At 60.7% G+C, this 16,263-nt stretch overlaps 3 protein-coding genes and 1 long non-coding RNA gene across 9 annotated transcripts in view; 2 read left to right on the top strand and 2 right to left on the bottom strand.

Moving 5' to 3' along the window:
* Nucleotides 1-5,316, top strand: part of RPS6KB2 (ribosomal protein S6 kinase B2) — a 7,130-nt gene extending 1,814 nt beyond the window's left edge. For 2 of the 3 annotated variants that reach the window (XM_032282662.1, XM_032282663.1), the window contains exons 5-15: nt 1,323-1,470; nt 2,555-2,612; nt 2,692-2,792; nt 2,905-2,995; nt 3,079-3,169; nt 3,280-3,387; nt 3,918-3,980; nt 4,120-4,197; nt 4,285-4,392; nt 4,489-4,601; nt 4,878-5,316. In XM_032282662.1, coding sequence (XP_032138553.1) covers nt 1,323-1,470; nt 2,555-2,612; nt 2,692-2,792; nt 2,905-2,995; nt 3,079-3,169; nt 3,280-3,387; nt 3,918-3,980; nt 4,120-4,197; nt 4,285-4,392; nt 4,489-4,601; nt 4,878-5,070 — 1,152 coding nt within the window. In that variant the 3' untranslated portion in view covers nt 5,071-5,316. The remainder of the gene's footprint in view (nt 1-1,322; nt 1,471-2,554; nt 2,613-2,691; nt 2,793-2,904; nt 2,996-3,078; nt 3,170-3,279; nt 3,388-3,917; nt 3,981-4,119; nt 4,198-4,284; nt 4,393-4,488; nt 4,602-4,877) is intronic. The other variant, XM_032282661.1, reaches the window with a different exon arrangement.
* Nucleotides 5,317-5,399: 83 nt separating this feature from the next.
* PTPRCAP (protein tyrosine phosphatase receptor type C associated protein) lies at nt 5,400-7,593 on the bottom strand. Of its 3 annotated transcripts, none has more exons than XM_032282665.1 (2): nt 7,476-7,593; nt 5,400-6,244 (listed from the first exon to the last, which is right to left on the bottom strand). In XM_032282665.1, the coding sequence occupies exons 1-2, from the start codon at nt 7,476-7,478 to the stop codon at nt 5,627-5,629; spliced, it is 621 nt and encodes a 206-aa protein (XP_032138556.1). In that variant the 5' UTR covers nt 7,479-7,593; the 3' UTR covers nt 5,400-5,626. The 3 variants fall into 3 exon arrangements, with proteins under 3 accessions (XP_032138556.1, XP_032138557.1, XP_032138555.1); XM_032282666.1 differs by having other exon boundaries at nt 7,512-7,588; XM_032282664.1 differs by lacking the exon at nt 7,476-7,593 and adding an exon at nt 6,930-7,061.
* Nucleotides 7,594-7,801: 208 nt separating this feature from the next.
* LOC116554646 overlaps nt 7,802-16,263 on the top strand; it is a 9,773-nt gene continuing 1,311 nt past the window's right edge. The window contains exons 1-2 of the long non-coding RNA XR_004270261.1: nt 7,802-7,891; nt 15,646-15,912. This is a non-coding gene — a long non-coding RNA (uncharacterized LOC116554646). The remainder of the gene's footprint in view (nt 7,892-15,645; nt 15,913-16,263) is intronic.
* Nucleotides 7,899-13,335, bottom strand: CORO1B (coronin 1B). 2 transcript variants are annotated; one of them, XM_032282660.1, is made up of 11 exons: nt 13,211-13,335; nt 12,291-12,493; nt 11,832-11,954; nt 11,599-11,728; nt 11,216-11,397; nt 11,009-11,128; nt 10,214-10,318; nt 9,997-10,142; nt 9,621-9,678; nt 8,503-8,781; nt 7,899-8,348 (listed from the first exon to the last, which is right to left on the bottom strand). In XM_032282660.1, exons 2-11 carry the CDS (start codon nt 12,489-12,491, stop codon nt 8,223-8,225), a joined length of 1,470 nt encoding a protein of 489 aa, XP_032138551.1. In that variant the 5' UTR covers nt 12,492-12,493; nt 13,211-13,335; the 3' UTR covers nt 7,899-8,222. The 2 variants fall into 2 exon arrangements, with proteins under 2 accessions (XP_032138551.1, XP_032138550.1); XM_032282659.1 differs by lacking the exon at nt 13,211-13,335 and adding an exon at nt 12,572-12,676.

Raw genomic sequence — 16,263 nt, 5'->3', positions numbered from 1 at the left:
CAGGCAATTCTCCTGCCTCAGCCTCCTGAGTAGCTGGGATTACAGGCACACACCACCATGCCCAGCTAATTTTTTGTATTTTTAGTAGAGACGGGGTTTCACCATGCTGACCAGGATGGTCTCGATCTCTTGACCACGTGATCCACCCGCCTCGGCCTCCCAAAGTGCTGGGATTACAGGCTTGAGCCACTGCGCCCAGCAGCTTTTTGTTTTTGTTTTTGTTTTTTTTGAGCTGGAGTCTCGCTCTGTGGCCCAGGCTGGAGTGCAGTAGGGCACTCTCTGCTCACTGCAATCTCTGCCTCCCAGGTTCAAGCAATTCTCTTGCCTCAGCCGCCTGAGTACAGCTGGGACTACAGGCGTGTGCCACCACACCTGGCTAATTTTTGTATTTTTATTCATTTACTTTGAGACGCAGTCTCACTCTGTTACCCAGGTTGGAGTGCAGTGGCGTGATCTTGGCTAACTGCAACTTTCACCTCCCGGGTTGAAGTCACTCTCCTGCCTCAGCCTCCTCAGTAGCTGGGATGACAGGCGTGAACTACCACGCCTGGCTAATTTTTTTGGTATTTTTAGTAGAGATGGGGTTTTGCCATGTTGGCCAGACTGGTCTCAAGTTCCTGACCTCAGGTGATCCACGCGCCTCAGCCTCCCAAAGTGCTAGGATTACGGGTGTGAGCCACTGTGCCCGGCATGGACACATTTTTGATTGTCAAGGCGAGAGGGGAGTGTTACTGGCTCCCGGTGGGTGGAGGCCGGGGATGCTGCTGAACATCCCATAGTGCACAGGGCAGCCTCCCACAACAAAGAATGGCCTGGTCCCAGGTGTCAGTAGTGCGGAGGCTGAGAAATCCTGTGTTAGAGGATAAACATCCCTGAAAGTGATGATTGCTGACAGCAGCAGAATTGTGGAGAAATACAGTGGCGTGACTAAGGATGGCAGCGGGTAATGGCTGGGCGGTGTGAGGAGCTCTGGATGTCCCCAGTTTTTGTTGTTGTTGTTTTCTGAGGCAGAGACTCACTCTGTCACCCAGGCTGAGTGCAGTGGTGTGATGTTGGCTCACTGCAGCCTCTGCCCCTGGGTTCAGGCAATTCTCCTGCCTCAGCCTCCTGAGTAGCTGGGATTACAGGCGTGCACCACCATGCCCAGCTAATTTTTGTATTTTTGGTAGAGACATGGTTTCGCCATGTTGGCCAGGCTGGTCTCAAACTCCTGACCTCAGGTGATCCACCTGCGTTGGCCTCCCAAAGTGCTGGGATTATAGGTGTGAGCCACTGTGCCCGGCCTAGATGCCCCAGTTTCTAACCAATTCTTGTATCTCCAGGCCAAAATTGTGCGCAACGCCAAGGACACAGCACACACTCGGGCTGAGCGGAACATTCTGGAGTCAGTGAAGCACCCCTTTATTGTGGAACTGGCCTATGCCTTCCAGACTTGTGGCAAACTCTACCTCATCCTCGAGTGTCTCAGTGGTATGAGTGCGGGCCCAGGCAGGGGGCGGGGTGGGGGCAGGGAGCCAGCACAGGAAGCTCTGGGAGCTCTAGGGGGAAGCTCTGAGAAATGAGTCTGTGGGGGTTGCCTAGGGGGCCCCCAATCCATCTTACCCATCCACCCATCCATTGTTCATTCATCCCATCGTTCATTCATTCATTCAGCAAATGTCTGTCCAGCACCTACTGTGTCCCTCACCTGTGTTGGGGGTGGGTGGCATGGGGGGAATTTGGGTAGAAGGCCAGAGGATGGTTTTGTCTCTTCCTGCCCCCCTCCCTGTCTCGTTCTCTCCTGTGTGCCCTGCATCCAGTCAGGTCCCCAGTCCAACTGGTTCATTCTCTGCAGCACCCTCCTCCATCCATCCACTCTCAGGGGCCTGGTGGGGTGGTCAGAGCACTTTTCTAACTGGGCGGAGGCGTCTCGCTCACCTGCTTTCTAGTGTGTCCTCCACTGACTGCTGAGGTCGTAGAGCCTGGGGCTGCTCCTGGCCCTTCTATTCAGAGTCCCGTGGCTTGCTGCCCAGATCAAGCCTCACCCCTAGGCCCACTGTCCCCCTGCTGGCTGTGAGCAGTCTTGGCCTGCTTTTCCCTTGGTTGGACCAGATGAACCCTGCGAGCCTCTGCCTCCATGCTCTGCATTCGCTCTCGTCCATCTCAGCATCCCCTTCAAGTCCCAGCAAACCTCATTTTCTCTGTTCTGTTGTGCTGGGATTCACTCTGTCTTTCCTGTCTCTTCTGCGAGATCTTTGAGCTAAGCTCCTGGAGCTGTGGCCTGGGCCTGGCATATGAAAGCTGTCGTGTACGTGTCTGTCTCCCCAGTAGATTGAGCGTCCTGAGGGCAGTGGCTGGGTCTCTTCATCCTGTCCCCAGCTTCACCCAGCACAGGGCCAGGCTCCGAGTAGGCGTCGGTAGATGTTTGCTGAATTGAATTGAATTCCCACGGCAGCTGTGTGAGGCAGGTAGGGCGGGAATTACGAGTCCCACTTTCCCCAAGAAGAAATCAAGACTCAGAAAGCGCAAAGGAGCTTGGACCCAGCACTTGGCTGCTGATGTGTTTGTGTGGCAGGTGGCGAGCTCTTCACGCATCTGGAGCGAGAGGGCATCTTCCTGGAGGATACGGCCTGGTGGGTGTTACTCCTCCGCCCTCCCGAGGCCGCCGGGTCCCTGCCCTGCTCCCTCCTTTACCCTGTGTTGTTTCTGCAGCTTCTACCTGGCCGAGATCACTCTGGCCCTGGGCCATCTCCACTCCCTGGGCATCATCTACCGGGACCTCAAACCCGAGAACATCATGCTCAACAGCCAGGGTGTGCATGCGTGCACGTCAGCTGCATGCGGGGTCTGCAATCTGTGGGGAAGGTCGAGGAGCCCGTGGGTGGGGTGAGACCTCGGTCACTCCTCTCCAACATTCTTCCTCAGGCCACATCAAACTGACCGACTTTGGACTCTGCAAGGAGTCAATCCACGAGGGCGCAGTCACTCACACCTTCTGCGGCACCATTGAGTACATGTAAGTGGCGCCTGGCTGGCCCAGGGGTCGGGAGGACAGCCTGTAGGGGCCTGGCCTGACTGACAGTTCCACCTGGACCCCAGGGCCCCTGAGATTCTGGTGCGCAGTGGCCACAACCGGGCTGTGGACTGGTGGAGCCTGGGGGCCCTGATGTACGACATGCTCACTGGATCGGCAAGTCCAGCCCTCTGGGAGGGGGAGGGGCAGGGGCGGGAGGAGCCCCCTCCTGGGGCAGGGCCTGGTGGGAGGCCCACAAGGCTCCTCTCACCTTCCTCCTCCTCCAGCCACCCTTCACTGCAGAGAACCGGAAGAAAACCATGGATAAGATCATCAAGGGCAAGCTGGCACTGCCCCCCTACCTCACCCCAGATGCCCGGGACCTTGTCAAAAGGGTAGGGCTCCCTCCTCTCTTGGGCCCTGCCAGCCATTTTGCAGGGATTCCTGAGTCTCTGGGCTATGGGGAAGCCAGGGCCACACTGGCCTGTGCAGTTTGTCTCTGGGAGTAAAAGGAGCCCCTACCTTGAAGTCTGAGATTTAGCCCTGATCACAGCCCCGACACACACCAGCTGTTGCCCTGGCCCAGTCCCTAGGTTGAGTGCTAACCAGTGACACGCTCGTGATGGGCTGGCCACTCTTCCATCAAATGCGAGCATCAGAGGTGTTGGGGGAAGCCGGGCAGCCACATAGGGAGCTGGCACCTCACCGAAGCGCCCTGAGGCAATGCGGGGGCCTGGGAGGCTGTGCATAGCCCTGTGGAGAAGGTGGCGTCCTTGACCAAACCTTGAAAGTCCCAAGGATCTCCATAGGTGGGAGCCGCACCCACAGGCATTCTGTCTCATGTCATCTGACCTAGCTGGCCCTGGGACGTGGGGACACATGAGCAGTACCTGCCAGGCCCTCACCCTCTGTCCCGGTCCCACAGTTTCTGAAACGGAATCCCAGCCAGCGGATTGGGGGTGGCCCAGGGGATGCTGCTGATGTGCAGGTGGGTTTGGGGCCACCATCGGGTGGGGCTGAGTCTCCAAGGGTGCCGGGAATGGGAACAGGGCCCTAGGGCAGAGTGAATGAACAAAGAGGTAAGCGGGGCTAGCCGTTAGTGGGTTTGGGGCATTCTTTACCCACAGAAGCACCCCTTTTTCCGGCACATGAATTGGGATGATCTTCTGGCCCGCCGCGTGGACCCCCCTTTCAGGCCCTGTCTGGTGAGCAGCTGGCCTGGTGGTGGGTGGCTGATGGATGACCTGCGCCTTGGTGCCTTCTGACCCCTTCCCACTCTGGTCGGCCCGTAGCAGTCAGAGGAGGATGTGAGCCAGTTTGACACCCGCTTCACACGACAGACGCCGGTGGACAGTCCTGATGACACGGCCCTCAGCGAGAGTGCCAACCAGGCCTTCCTGGTGAGGGTGGGGACCTGGGGCCTGCGGGACGAGGGCAGGGATCGTGGCTGAGGATGGCGGGTGCTGAGTGTCTCCTGGCCCTGCCTCCGCCCCCAGGGCTTCACGTACGTGGCGCCGTCTGTCCTGGACAGCATCAAGGAGGGCTTCTCCTTTCAGCCCAAGCTGCGCTCACCCAGGCGCCTCAACAGCAGCCCCCGTGCCCCCATCAGGTACTGAGGGACAGGGGGTGTGTGGCTGGGGCAGGGGCACTAACAGCAGGATGCCAGCTCCAGCCTTGGGTGCCTTGGCCACGCCTGTCAGCCAGTGTTGGCCTCGGTGGCTGTGTCTACCATGAGGACTCCAGTCCCTGTACCCCTTGCGGCCAGGCTACCTGGATGGGAGCCTGTGTGCCCCAGCAGGTGGGAAAGGCTGCCTTCCCTGATCAAGTGCTGGCAGGCCCTGGCAGGGCGTAGGAGGCTCTTACTCTGCCTTGGTTTCCCCTGCAGCCCCCTCAAGTTCTCCCCCTTTGAGGGGTTTCGGCCTAGCCCCAGCCTGCCAGAGCCCATGGAGCCACCTCTACCTCCACTCCTGCCACCGCCGCCACCACCACCGCCACCCTCAATTACCGCCCCTCTCCCCATCCGTCCCCCCTCAGGGACCAAGAAGTCCAAGAGGGGCCGTGGGCGTCCAGGGCACTAAGAGGCTGGGTGGGGTGGAGGGCCACCCTTGAGCCCTGTCCCTGCAGCTGTGAGGGCAGCAGGATCCTGGGCCAGTTCCAGAGACTTGGGGGTGGGTGTGCCTGTGAGTGTGTGTGTCTGCTGGGGCGGCTGGGCCCCTGAATCGTGAGCACAGAGGGCTCCAGGCTACGACTGCTGGGGCCAGGACCCTGCCGCCCACCGCCCCGCACTCAGCTGTTCCCATGGAAGATTAAAGGGCTGAATCATGGCGCTGACCTGGCTCTTTCCCCTGCACTCCTGGGGGCAGGGGTGGGTTGGATCGAGGGAGAAGTCTCTGTAGGACCACAGGGCCACAGGCTAGAGGGGTTTTATTTCAAATGGTTGCCTGATGCCTCTGGGATTGGGGGTAGAGGCCTTCCCGTGGTGAGTGGGGGGACACCTGGACTTGGAAAATGATTGGGGTGGCAGTCTGAGGCATAGCCATGTGGGCTGGGGGTCCAGTCCAGCCATGGCATCTTGGGAAGCAGGGGCACAGGGGTTGAGCAGCCGTGACAGGGACAGGACACCAAGACCGGCCTCTACAGTGCGGTGACATGGAGGCCCTGGGCCCCAGCTGCCCTAGCACTGTCGTCCCAGGCTGCGCTGCCAGCAAAGGCATGCAGGTCACTCAGCAGGGCCTCAGCACTGCCCCCTGCGCTCGCCGGCCCTGGGGGGCTGAGGACCAGGTCCCCCTCTGCGTCACTGTCTCTGGCTTCCTCAGCATGCACAGGGACCTGCTCCGGGCTGGGCGCCTCTCCACACCGCTGCTTGCCTTCCCCGGGGTCAGCCTGCAGGCCACCATCCGTGACGTTGTCATAGTCTGCATCCTGCTCATCCTCCTGACACTCAAGGTCATTGTCTGGGGACCCCAGCTCAGCTCGGGCCTGCAGCCAGCGGCCTGGGGGGCTGGCCCAGAGCAGGCGCTGCGTGCGGCCCCACAGCGCAGCACCCAGGCGGGCTGGGTGGTAGTAGCCCCCTGAGTCACGGCTGAGGCGGCGCCAGGCCAGTGCCAGGCCAGTGGCCAGTAGCAGGAGCAGCAACAGCAGCAGAACAACGGTGACAGAGCTGGAGCCCACGCCGTCCTCCTCAGCGCCACCAGAGCCCAAGGCCCCTGGTAGGGCCAGCAGCATCCCGAGCCCTAGGGCCCAGGGCAGAGCCTGTGGGAGACAGGCAGGGGCTCAGCACCGGGGGTCGGGGCCCCGTGTGGGGCAGGCTGGGTGACCAAGACCACTTGCCTTTTTTGTCTTCTGGATCCTCTTGGGACAGCCAAGCAGAAAAGCCCAAGGCCTTATTTGGTCAACCAAGCTCTGGCCCGATGAGATCAGCCCCCATCCCTCCAACCTCCTCCCTACCACTGCACCTCCCCCACTGCTGCACTGAGCCGCCTGCCTGGGTACTTTGCACTGGCTGTTCCCTCTGCCCGGAAGACTCCACCTTCCCCACCCTCCCCTCCCCGGGGCTATATGGCTGTTCACGAGGCTCAAATTTCACACCCCCCCACCCCGCCCCTGTGAGGCTGAACCTGACTTTCATCTCTCCCCTGATGTTGATCCCTGCAGCCCATCCCAGCACCCCCTGCACTCACACTGCCTTTCCTCTCCCATGCTGCCTAATGCAGGAGATAATTGTACTAATTTTGTATGTCTATCGTCCTATCTACCTCCCACAATAAGTTGCTAGGCGACAGGGGCTTTTTGGGTCAAGCATGTTAGTAGGTGCTCAGTAAGTATGGGTTAAATGTGTCTAGGCTGCCTGGGTGGGTGGGGGAGGAGAGGGCGGGAGGGAAGGAGGCTGCTAGCTGGTGTCAGGCCTGGGGTGGGGGATGGAGGGGCCTAAACCCACCTGGAGGCAACTGCTCATCCTCTGCTTGGCCAGGTCCCCAGCCAGGGGTCCGTGAGGCCCCTCTTCCTCCCTCCCACCATGGGGCTGCCCCAGCTGCAGGGTTTCCGTTCCACTCCCAGTCCCTGGGGGCCCCAGGCGAGAAGGGCCGGGGGCTGGTGCAGCTGCCAGAGGAAGTCTGCGGTCGGAACAGGCTAGATGGGGGGTGTCGGGGGAGGGGTGCTGAGGTACAGCCAGCCCCCCCGCCCACCCCAGGCTGTCTGCCCAGGCTCCTGGAATGCAAGTTCCTGCTCACCAGAAGACCAGGTGAGGGCCTTCCCAGGGTTCCTGAGGGGGGTCTGGCCCAGTGTGGGGTGCTGGGGGCCATACCCGGAGTCCCAGGGAGCCCAGCTTAGGTGAGAGAAAGGCCCGGCCTCTGCCATACTCCTTTTAGGTTTCACCTCTGACCCAGGGCCAGTGTGGGGCCCTTCTCAGCTCCTGGTACCCAGACATTCCAGCCCCGACACCCTGTGGCCCCCATCCCAAGAACCCAGGGGCTCCAAGGCTCACCATTGGTCCACAGGCCCCTCTGCGCCAGGCACCCACCTCCAGCTCTGTCTGTGTCGAGCGAGAAGTGAGCTCAGTGCTCGCCTGCAGCGACGGGTGGCCTGTGTTTCCGCTTCCTGCCCGCAGTACCCCACTTGCCCCTCCCTGCTACAGGACCCCTGGTCCACACCAGACCCTCCCGGGTCTCTCCAGAGGCGGCTGGGCTTCAGGGCCTGTCCTCTGAGGGAGAAGCAGCACCAGCTTGAAGCTGAATGCAGCATGTGTGCTCAGGTCCTCTGCCTCAGTTTCCCTGTCTGACAACCCAGGGCAGCCATGTGTGAGGCTGCTCACTGGCCCCACACCTTCGGCACATGCGTGACTCATGTGACATCATCTGTCTCCAGGTTTCCAGACTTCCCAGCCCCACCCTCCAGCGGCAGGTCAGCCTGGCTTTTAAAAAGAGAATTTTATTTTGGAATGAAAATATAGAGCCCACCCTCCCGCTTCCTCTGGGGAGGGAGTTCTGGGCCGTGGTGAGGGGGATGGTCCCTCAGAGGTCGAGGAGCTCGCTTGGGCATAGAAATCCTCCACAGCAACAATGAGGAAAGCTGGGTGGTGGCTTCGGCCTGGGCCTGGTATGGGCCCGGGTGGGAACTGACCCCTGCTGCCTCAGAGGCCCTGGGCAGCCAGCCAGCCAGCCCGGTGCCACCAGCCAGCAGAAGCTGAGTGGGAAGGGGGCGGAGGAGATGAAGGTGGCACATGGCTGTGGCCCTAGGCATCCCCGTTCTCCATGCGGCCCAGCTGTTCCTCCAGGCGGCAGATGCGCTCCCCCTGCTCCTTGACCAGCGCCCTCAGGGCCTGCAGCTCCTGCATCACCTCCTCCAGCTTCCCAGCCTCCTGTGGGGACGTGAAGGGGTGGGGGGAGGGCGTGCTGGTCAGGGGCTGCTAAGCCACAGACCTCCCAAACCCACCACCACCCCAGAGAGGGACAGCAAATGGCCCAGGGCCACATGTGGGGCTCCTAACACCACCCCTGCCTGGGGGTGCATACCCTGGCTCTGGCCAGGCTGCCACTGGGGGTGGCATCAGTAGCAGTGGTGGCGGATGCAGGGGCCCCAAGGCGGGAGGAGCCTGGGGCCACCGCGGGCCGGCTGTCAGACAGCACGTTGCGCCGGCTGATCTTCAGGTCCCGCTGCTTGCTGGGCACGTAGGCCTCCCGCAGAGAGATGAGGATGGGGTCAGCGTCCCGCCCGCTCACCCACTCCTCAGCTTCCAGGGCTGCCTCGGGCCCGGCCGTGTCCGGGTACAGATCATCCTGGAAGAGGTCCGACTGGGCAGCGGGCCAGGGAGGTCAGGATCAGTCGGGAGGCCCCATCAGGGTCCCTCATCACTCCCTGGCCCCAGGCTTACACTCTGTCAACCCACTCTCCCACAGCCTGGCCCCGAGGGACCTTTCTAAAGCTCAAATCTGGCCTTTCACTTCCCTTCTGGACACTGTCAACAGCTCCCTCTAAAGCTTTCCCGCCCTTCCTGGGCAAGGCCCCTGTCACTACCTTCCCCTGCAAGCCACAGGGGCCACTATGTGGCTTTGTGGGATTCTGGGGCCATGGACTGTGAGCTCCCACAGCAGGCCCCATCAGCTCAGCTCCGCTCCCCGAAATATGCCTGGCACGCTGAAAGAGCACTTGGCCAGTGCTGGCTAGAGAATCATGGAAGCATGTTCAAGGCTCTGAGCGGGGCATCTGAGGCCAAGCCACATGTGGCCCGGTCCCTGCTTCATGAGATTTCCCACTGCAGCTAGACTCCCTGTTCCTCTCTCCATTCCCACCACCATGACCTTTGTCTGGCCTGTCCCAGTGGAAGGCGCCACCCCAGCTGTGCTTCCTGCCTCCTTCAGGAAGATCTCTGTGGCTGCCACTCCCTCCCTGACTGCCTGGTGACCTTCTCCTGTGGCTTGTTCAGGGCAGGGCCCCTGCTCACCCTGTGTCTCATCCCCACTTGCCCCCTGCCTGGCACAGCCCCACAGGTGGCTGGTACAAGGGCAAGCTGGCATCTGTCCAGCTCACTGCCCACAAACCATACTAGGTCATGTTCCATTGACCTGGTCACAACTGCATGGCCTGCCTGCTAGAGAAAGGGGCAAGTGAGCAGAGGGACGGGTGGCCTCACCTTTCTTGGCACAGTCATGACAATGGGCTCACACTTGCGCTCATGCAGTTTGTAGAACCTGGGGACGCGAGGAGGAGCCATGGGTGGAACCCCTTCGCCCCCTGCTCTCCTGGCTCCCGGCATCCTCCACTTTCAGTCGTCACCCCCAGACCTCCACAGGCTGACCCCTAAGGCAGCTAGACCCCCCACCCAAGCTGCCTCATGACAGTTCCTGTAGCCCGCCCGGCCTCCCTGCTGCAAGGCTTCCTACAGGCCGACCCTGACCCCAAGGCCCCTGTGGCGGATTCTGCCCCCGAGCAGCCTCCATGGCCTGACCTCTCACCTTGGAGGCCCCTGGCCTGGCCCTGTCCCGGAGTGGCCTTGGTGGCCCTCTTACCGGGCGATCTCACACTTGCTGACCTCCAGGCCCCGCTTAGGCATGCTGCCCATGCCCCGCTGGGGCTCCTTGCTGGTGAATGTGTTCAGGAAGTGGATGTAGGGGGGCTCCTCGGTGATCTCAAAGTACCGGATGCTGGAGTCACCCTGTGTGGGGAGGGGGCTCAGCACCGGGGCACGCCTCTGCCCTGCCCCTTGGCAGCCCTGCCCGCCCCCACCTTGCCGCAGACGTAGACCACGCTGGTGTCGGGGTCGTAGAAGGGCAGCAGGGCCCCGTTGCTCGAGTCCAGTTCCTGCAGGGCCATGGGCTCCTCGAGGTTTTCCTGGCACGTTGCGGGTAGTCAGGCCAAGCAGAACCTCCTCACCCCCTGATCCCAGACCGCACCAGGACAGGCCTTAGCTGGCCTTACTGAGGCCAACCAGCCTGTCCCCTAAATGCAGGTGGGCTCTCTCCCACCTCTATGCCTTTGCCCACACGAAGACCCCCACCCGGCCCTCCTGGACCCACTTCATTCCCAGGGCCTCTCTTTCCCAGCCTCCTCCAGGCCTTAAGACTATGCCCAGGCCACGGAGCAGTGCTGAGACATACCCTGCCATGGGGGACCCCGGGTGCCAGCAGCACCAGCCCCTGCTTAAGGGGTCCTAGAGGTTACTATGCAGAAGCAGAGAGGGCTGGGGGCCAGGGCGATTCTCGTGCAGGGCCGGGAGGCTTTCTGGAGGAGCAGGGAGGCTGGCACTGGCAGCTGGGTAGTACAGGCAAGCAAGGGAGAGAAGGGGCCTTCCATTGGCATGAACAACATGGGCAAAGACACGGGCAGTGGGAGGCCATGGGGGAGTGGTGGGGCAGTTGGGTGAGCAGGGATCAGGAGAGGAGAGGCTGACCCCTCAAGTGTAAGGCAGAGAACCTAGGAACCACAGGCCTCTCCAGGGTGAACCCTGCCTGCCCAGCCCAGGGCGGAGCTCCCCAGGGTCGGGCCCACATCTCCAGCTTGCCCCTCAGGCTGGCCACTCACGGGGTCCCAGAGCGCCAGCTGCCGCTCACTCATTCGGCTGAAGCCTGTGGTGAACACCTTGCCGTCGGCCAGGAAGATGGCCCGCATGGGCCGGGCACCCTCGTGAGCCTTCTCCCGCTCCTGTGGGGGGACAGGCTGGTCAGTGCAGTGTCCCACGTGAGGCCCTGGGCCCATCCACAGCCATCCTTGCCCTTGGGGGCCACGTACTGCCACCAGGGTGCCCCGGCGGGGGTCGATGATGCGCACGCTCTTGTCCTTGCATGCTGAGCAGAAGAGGCTGCCGTTGCAGTTCCAGCTGACGTTGTAGATGAGGTCAGGGTGCAGGCCGTCCAGGCGGTACAGCTCCTCCGCCGTGCCCACGTTCCAGATGAGTACCACGTTGTCACAGCCTGGCAGGTGAGGGCCATCAGCTCGGGCCGGGCGGGCGGCAGGAGGCTATTAGCTCACTAGGCCCATTCTGCCCACCACCCTGGGACAGACCGGGTCTCCAACTCTGAGGGCCTCAGCTTTCCCCTCTATCAGGTGGGCTCTGGAGGGGCTGCTGGGATGTATGGAGGGGTGGGGGGGGGCAAATGGAGGGCGGTGCACACCTGCACTGAGCAGCACATTTCGGGCTGTTGGGTGCCAGGCAATGATGCCCACCCGCTTGGTGTGCCCCTCTAGTACCACCACCGGCTCCGTCAGCGGGGAGGTCAGCCCGTTCTCTGGGATCTGCCACACCTGCGGTAAGGACAGGGCCACTGGGCTCAGTCCTCTGCTGGCCCTACTGCTGGTCCCCTTGAGCCACACCTGTGACCCTGGCCCAGCCAGTCTGGTGCCTCACCATGACCGTGCAGTCCTCTGAGCCGCTGGCGATGACTTCGTCATTGTGGGGACACCAGTCGATGTCCAGGACAGGCCCCGTGTGCCCGCACACCGTCGGGTAGGCCTTGTCAATGCGGCCCGTCTGTGGGCACGAGGAGGTGGTCAGTGGGCTCCACTCCTCCCAGAGCCTTGGTCTTCCCCTCCATGGAGTGGGAATGGCGTGCAAGTCCTGGCTCACAGGTAGCCCTGATGTGACTGTGCCCCACTCGCCAGGTAAGCAGGAAATGTCTGTTGCCTCTAATCCTGACTGTGGCGACAGGCCACTCTCTGTCTGTACTAACACTTGAGACAGTAAATCTGGGTTATAACGCCTGCCCAGCAGTGTGAGAAAGGGCAAGATAAGGGGTTCCAGGTGTGCAGAAAGGCCCAGCAGGGTGGCTCAGGTGCCTCCTCTTCCCCCAACCCTGACAGGACCCACCTTGCTTAGGGGGAGCACCAGAAAGGCACCCCCACCACTGGCTTCCACAATCACTGCCAGGAACTTGGGGTTGACGGCGCAGAACGTGCTGTCCCAGGTAACACGGGACACGCGAATGTCCTCATAGCATTGGTCGTTCTTGACCGGCTGCCCAAACACATGGCGGAATTTGCTCTGCCGGACCACTTTGCGGAAGGACATGTCTGCGGGACAGGGAGGCCTGGGTCAGCGCGGCCCATCCCAACAACCCCAGCGCCCACCGGGGGCCGGGCCACCATCACCCTCCTGGGTCTCAGTTTCCCCAGTTTCCCCAATTACAGAATGGGGTCACAGGTGCAGAGCTTGGCAGTGATCTGAGGGGTAAATGCACTGCCCGGCTCTGACCACCGCTGAGTCCTGAGGGGCTTCACAGGATGCAGGGCCCCTCCCTGGCTCTGGTGTGTGTGCGGGGCGGGAGGTGGGAGGTGGGAGGTGCCGGGGCTGGAGAGCACTCAGTTCTGCTGTAGGTCCCAGCCAGTCGGAAGCAGCCTCCTTCCTGCCTAGAGATTTGGAGGCTGGGTAATGGGAAAGAGAGAGGAGGCAGGAAAGGTCTCTTTACTGTGGGGCCGAGTGAGGCCCGGGTTCTGAGTCCCAGGGAATGTGCGGGGAGCCCCGGCATGGCCCCCAGGAGGGAACCGGGGTCGGGACGCAGCTGCCGGCCGCGAAGCAACCCAGAGCGACCTTGTATCAGGGTGCAGGGTGAACTATGAGCCCAACTTCCAGGGAACGTCGCCTAGGAGAGGAGAGGCTGGGCGGCCAAGGGGAGTGGGACTAAGAGTGGGGCGTAGGGTAGGGGAAGGGTTTCTGGGACCCGCAATCCCCCCTCAGCCCCGCCCCTGCAGCCCCGCCCTCGCCCCCAGCCCCGGCCCTGCAGCGCTCACCGGGGTCGCCGGGGGCTGCGGCACCGACTTCGGGCGGCTCCGGATCCCGGCCTCTGGGAAGCAGGAAGCGGGATTCAGGAAGTGACAGAGGGACCCGGGGCGGGGGCGGGGCAGGGGCTCGCAAGGGGGGGCCGAGGTCACGCGCGAAGGGGCGGGGCGTGAGGCTGAGCCACGCGGGGGCGCTGGGAGCGGGGCCGCCGGGGGCGGGGCCAGGGAGAGCCCCGCCCCCAGGACCTGCTGGGGAGCCAGCCTCTGCAGCCCCTTGGGAGGGACGGGGCGGGGCCGACGGCGTCCGCCACGGAGGCGTCGCAGGTGCGGGTGCAGCCTGGCCGCAGACCCGGGCTCCTTCGCCGTCCTCCTCCTCACAGTGGCATCCGCAGGAGTCTCCAGGATTGGGTGAGGTCCCGCCTTCCTGGCCCCACCCCCCCGAACGCACACCTCCAAGGCGCCCCATTGCGGCCCCCAACAAATGTAGAATCTACACGGACAGTGGATATGTTCACGTGCCTCTTTTTAAGTTATAAAAGTTCATGCTCTTGGTTAACAATGTAAACAAAACAGCAGGTGTTGGGATTTTTTTTTTTTTTTGAGACAAGGTCTAGACAGGCTAGAATTCAGTGGAATGATCATAGCTCACTGCAGCCTCGACTTCCTAGGCTCAAGGGATCCTCCTGCCTCAGCCTTCCAAGTAGCTGGGACTACAGACCCTCACCACCACGCCAGGCTAATTTTTCTTTACTTTTTGTAGAGACGGGGTCTCTGTCACCCAGGCTTTTTTCGTGTGTGTGTGTGTGTGTGTGACGGTGGTTTATTCTTGTCACCCAGGCTGAAGTGCAATAGCACGATTTTGGCTCACTGCAACCTCTGCCTCCCAGGTTCAAGTGAGTCTCCTGCCCCAGCCTTCTGAGTAGCTGGGATTACAGGCGCCTGCCACCACGCCCAGCTAACTTTTTTTTTTTCCCCAGAGACGGCGTATTGCTCTGTTACCCAGGCTGGCGTACAGTGGTGGGATCTCGGCTCATTGCAACCTCCGCCTCCCACATTCAAGCAATTCTGCCTTAGCCTTTGGAGTAGCTGGGAGTATAGGCTCCCGCTGCCATGTCCTGCTAATTTTTTGTATTTTTAGTCGAGATAGGGTTTCACCATGTTGGCCAGGCTGATCTCAAACTCCTGACCTCGGGTGATCCACCCACCTTAGCCTCCCCAAGTGTTGGGATTACTGGTGTGAGCCACTGCACCCATTCAGCAAACAGCAGAGCTTTATGGAGTAGAAGACCCAGGGGTCTAATTCTTCTGGGTGAACACTTGTGCATTCTGCCGAACCTTCTTATTACAATTCCAAAAGGGCCATGGCTGACAAGTCCCTTGCACCTTGCCTTCTTTCCTCCACCATCTCTGGAGATCTGTCCAGAGGCCTCTCTCTTCCTTTAGCCAGGTCCTGTGACAAGGAGCCCAGACTGGCCTCTCCAGATCCACCCCAACCTGTTCCACAGGTGAAGTGCGCCCCCTCCCTTAGGCCAGCGGCCCCTTCCCTTATTCCTTCATTGAGCATCCACTGCCCTGGCTGACCAATGGCACTGTCCCTTTCCCAGAAAGAGAGGGGTGGAAGAGGAAGGCAGGGAGAGCAGAAACCACAGGAGCCTTGTCTCTGGCTACAAGAAGCGCCCCCCTGTGTGTCTGAGGGTGACCTGGGGCTTGTTCCCCATCTCACTCCCATTGCCACACCTGGTTGAGGAAACAGGCACAGAGATGTGCGGTGCTTGCCTGAGGTTACCCAGCCCGATGCAATCCCCTTCGGCTTGGGTCCAAAGTCCTTGCTTTTCCTACTGCTCTGTAAACCCTGGGGCTGGAAGGATCATATAGATGATCCCACCCCAAGGCCTGGCCACATCCTGTTCTCTCCGTCTGGAAACGCTTCCCTCCAATCCCAATGAGGCTCCATTCCCCACTCGCTCCAGGCCTCTGGTCACCTTCTCCTAGGGCTCTCCCTGCCCACTCCTTACCCAGCCACTCTCTGGCCCTTACTTGTCCTGACTGCATTGTTCTTTTTTTGGAGACAGGGTCTCGTTCTGTTGCCCCGGCTGGAGCACAGTGGTGCGGTCCTAGCTCACTACAGCCTCACTTTCTGGGGCTCAGTCCTCCCACCTCAGGCTCCCAAGTAGCTGGGACTACAGGCATGCATCGCCATGCCTAGCTAATTTTTATTTTTGTAGACACAAAAATATGTTGCCCAGGCTGGTCCCACACTCCTGGCCTCAAGCAGTCCTGCCTCAGCCTCCCAGAGCTCTGGGATTACAGGTGTGAGCCAGCACCCACCTGTGTTCTTCTCCAGTGCCCCAATGTCCTATCAGGTACTTATTGGTGTATTTGTTCATGTCAGCCTCCACCAGGATGTCAGCAAATTGAGGGTAAGGCCTTTGCCTATTTTCCTGCAGTATTCCCAGCACCTAGAGCAAGACCCAACACGCAGTATGGGATCAAGTAATGTATGAGGAATGAAATGGATAAGCAGCAACCCTGAATATAGAATTGAACAATATTCATAATCACAACTCTCAGAATCAATGTCTGGTGCCCATGAAGGAGAAGGAAAGAAGGGCATCTCTCACCTGGAGAAGGAGTGAGTCTCCCAGATGGCAGCAGGAGCCTGGCCCCCCTGGGATGTGGCAGGCAGGAGGTCGGGGCTGGGCAATGTCTTGGAGGTAAGCCCACCTTCATGCCCATTTTCTCCAACACAAAACCCTCCTCCGTGGGCCACTAGTGTGATATTGTGCTGGCCTAGAGCCAGAACCGGAGCAAAACTATTTTATAAAATGCAAAACTGTTTTTAGGTAAGTTGAAATGGCTGCCCCATTCTCCTTACAATAACTGCTGTCCTTGGCCTCTGTAAATAGAACTGCCAGTTTGTTCCTCAGAACTATGTAATGCTGCTTACCTTTTCTTATCAGTAACTGCTAAAATCTGTGATGTGTAAACAAATGTATATCTTGACTTCTGTAAACCACTGAGGTGAATCACAGAATCCCCTAGCCCTTGGAATGTCCGGAGACCCC

Source organism: Sapajus apella, unplaced genomic scaffold (assembly GCF_009761245.1).
Source record: "Sapajus apella isolate SASKATOON/1434 unplaced genomic scaffold, GSC_monkey_1.0 scaffold14, whole genome shotgun sequence".
In the NCBI taxonomy this organism is placed as follows: domain Eukaryota; kingdom Metazoa; phylum Chordata; class Mammalia; order Primates; family Cebidae; genus Sapajus; species Sapajus apella.
This window is presented reverse-complemented; position numbering and strand designations above follow the sequence as displayed.

Bases quoted from the DNA above. Each gene is read 5' to 3' on its own strand.
- CORO1B (XM_032282660.1), bottom strand. From the start codon at position 12,491: ATGTCCTTCCGCAAAGTGGTCCGGCAGAGCAAATTCCGCCATGTGTTT. The intron at 11,129-11,215 runs GTACGTGGCCCC...GTCCCCCCACAG, and splicing joins GCCGGGGCACCCTGGTGGCA to GAGCGGGAGAAGGCTCACGA. The intron at 9,679-9,996 runs GTAAGAGGGCCA...TCGCGTCCCCAG, and splicing joins AGCAAGTGTGAGATCGCCCG to GTTCTACAAACTGCATGAGC.